The following is a 1,696-nucleotide window of genomic DNA, read 5'->3' on the forward strand; positions in this document are numbered from 1 at the left end:
TCGCATATTCTTGGTAAATGGTCTCCAGTAACGAACACTGTGAATTTACACAATGTGAATATACCTATAATATTTAGTAGTTTAGATTATTTCAACAAAACTTTGATATAATAATTTCAATATCTAACCTCAAACATATTGAAACTACCAGAATAGTTGCAAAATACTTAAAATCCTGACAAGTATAACTGGATGGTTCATCAATAAACTAATAGAGTCAATTGAGTTGTTACGATATAAAATATATAGATTTAATGGTTTCTACAAGAGAATTATGATAACTGTACTGTTTCGTCCCAGTAGGTCTGAGTCAACCATGGTAACACTATGTTATCTACAAACCAGTCATTTTCAATCTGAATATGCAGCCCTGGACACACGATTGTATGAAGCCTTGCATTATTAAACAGTTTTTGCAGTCCGATTCTGTCCTCTATGTACAGTTTTGAGTTGATCATGTTTGTTATTTCCTTATCTTGTCCCTCAGTGTAAAATCCAAACCAAGAAGAATCTCGTGGCACCACCATATAATCCCGATCAAATTTGACAAGAACCAAGTGTTTAAGCTTGAGTAGGTTCGTCCTGTACTCGACATTCAACGTCTTTTCATTGTTTATGTCCGCGATGAATGTGTTCTCCTCAACGTACTTGTTATGGTTGATAGGGTCATGCCAAAGTTGATTGACGACAATGCTCTTTTTTCGAATATATTCCCAGTATGAGTGCTTATCTACAAAAAATTCCGGTAAGGAAAATAAATTTTTTCCCAAACTATAGTATCCTTGGTGTTGTGCTCCTAGAGTTATCAGGTTGAACATTGGAGGGTTAGGGCATCTTTGCGCTACTGCTCTCAAAAACTGCCCTCCTTGCGAGATTCCAACGCCATGGTAGCCCCGTCGAAGATTTGGGTCATCAGCGATCATGTCGCAAGCTTGCTTCACCTGTCTGTTCACATCCATAAACAATGAATTCTTATAGTCTGAATATCCGCTAGAACCGATCTTCAAAGACTTTATATAAGCAAGAGGTATTATACGTCTTATAAGGTAAGTTAATCTTGACACCAAACCCCCAAAGCTTAACATACCGTGCCAGAGAACAATAGGCGTTGGATCAGTTTTGTACTTGTCTTCTTGTTCGTAATTCCCGATCACAGCAGGCAAAGTCAACACTAAAAAGAGAGTAACAAGAAACATCACGAGTTGTAAAACCGAACACAAGTTTGTCACAAACTGTTTCACACAGCTGTTTGCAATCCACTTAACCATGAATGATGATCAATTATCATCCGTTTAAAATACTACGAGACTTTAATCGCATTTTAACTTGATAGTTAGTACTGTATAATTTTAGTATATCCATGAATAAATTATATTGAGGCCCACATAAAATGACGGGTAGTTGTCGATGAAATGTTGTAAATACAACTATACAATTTTTAAACACTATCCGAGATTGAAATGAATAATCATGAAACATAGAGATTTTTTAGCAAAAAAATATTGCATGGCTTTAGATGTGTATTGATGGACAGTATTTGTTCATCTTGTCTCTGATGTATGTAAAATTTGTAAAACTGATATTTATGTTTGTTCCTGCATTTTTGTCAATGTTGATATTTATTGTAAAATAACTTCACACTCTTCTTTGATATCACTCATGCACTACTTGTTGCCATCCAACTTTCTATTTATAA

At 35.1% G+C, this 1,696-nt stretch overlaps 1 protein-coding gene across 1 annotated transcript; it reads right to left on the reverse strand.

Moving 5' to 3' along the window:
* Positions 1–272: 272 nt before the first annotated feature.
* LOC129000602 (palmitoyl-protein thioesterase 1-like) lies at positions 273–1,196 on the reverse strand. The gene has a single exon (XM_054427564.1). The coding sequence runs from the start codon at positions 1,194–1,196 to the stop codon at positions 273–275; it is 924 nt and encodes a 307-aa protein (XP_054283539.1).
* Between the last annotated feature and the right edge of the window lie 500 nt (positions 1,197–1,696).

Source organism: Macrosteles quadrilineatus, unplaced genomic scaffold, assembly GCF_028750875.1.
Source record: "Macrosteles quadrilineatus isolate MER2022 unplaced genomic scaffold, UCM_ALF_1.0 Scaffold_8__2_contigs__length_117827958, whole genome shotgun sequence".
Taxonomy (NCBI): domain Eukaryota; kingdom Metazoa; phylum Arthropoda; class Insecta; order Hemiptera; family Cicadellidae; genus Macrosteles; species Macrosteles quadrilineatus.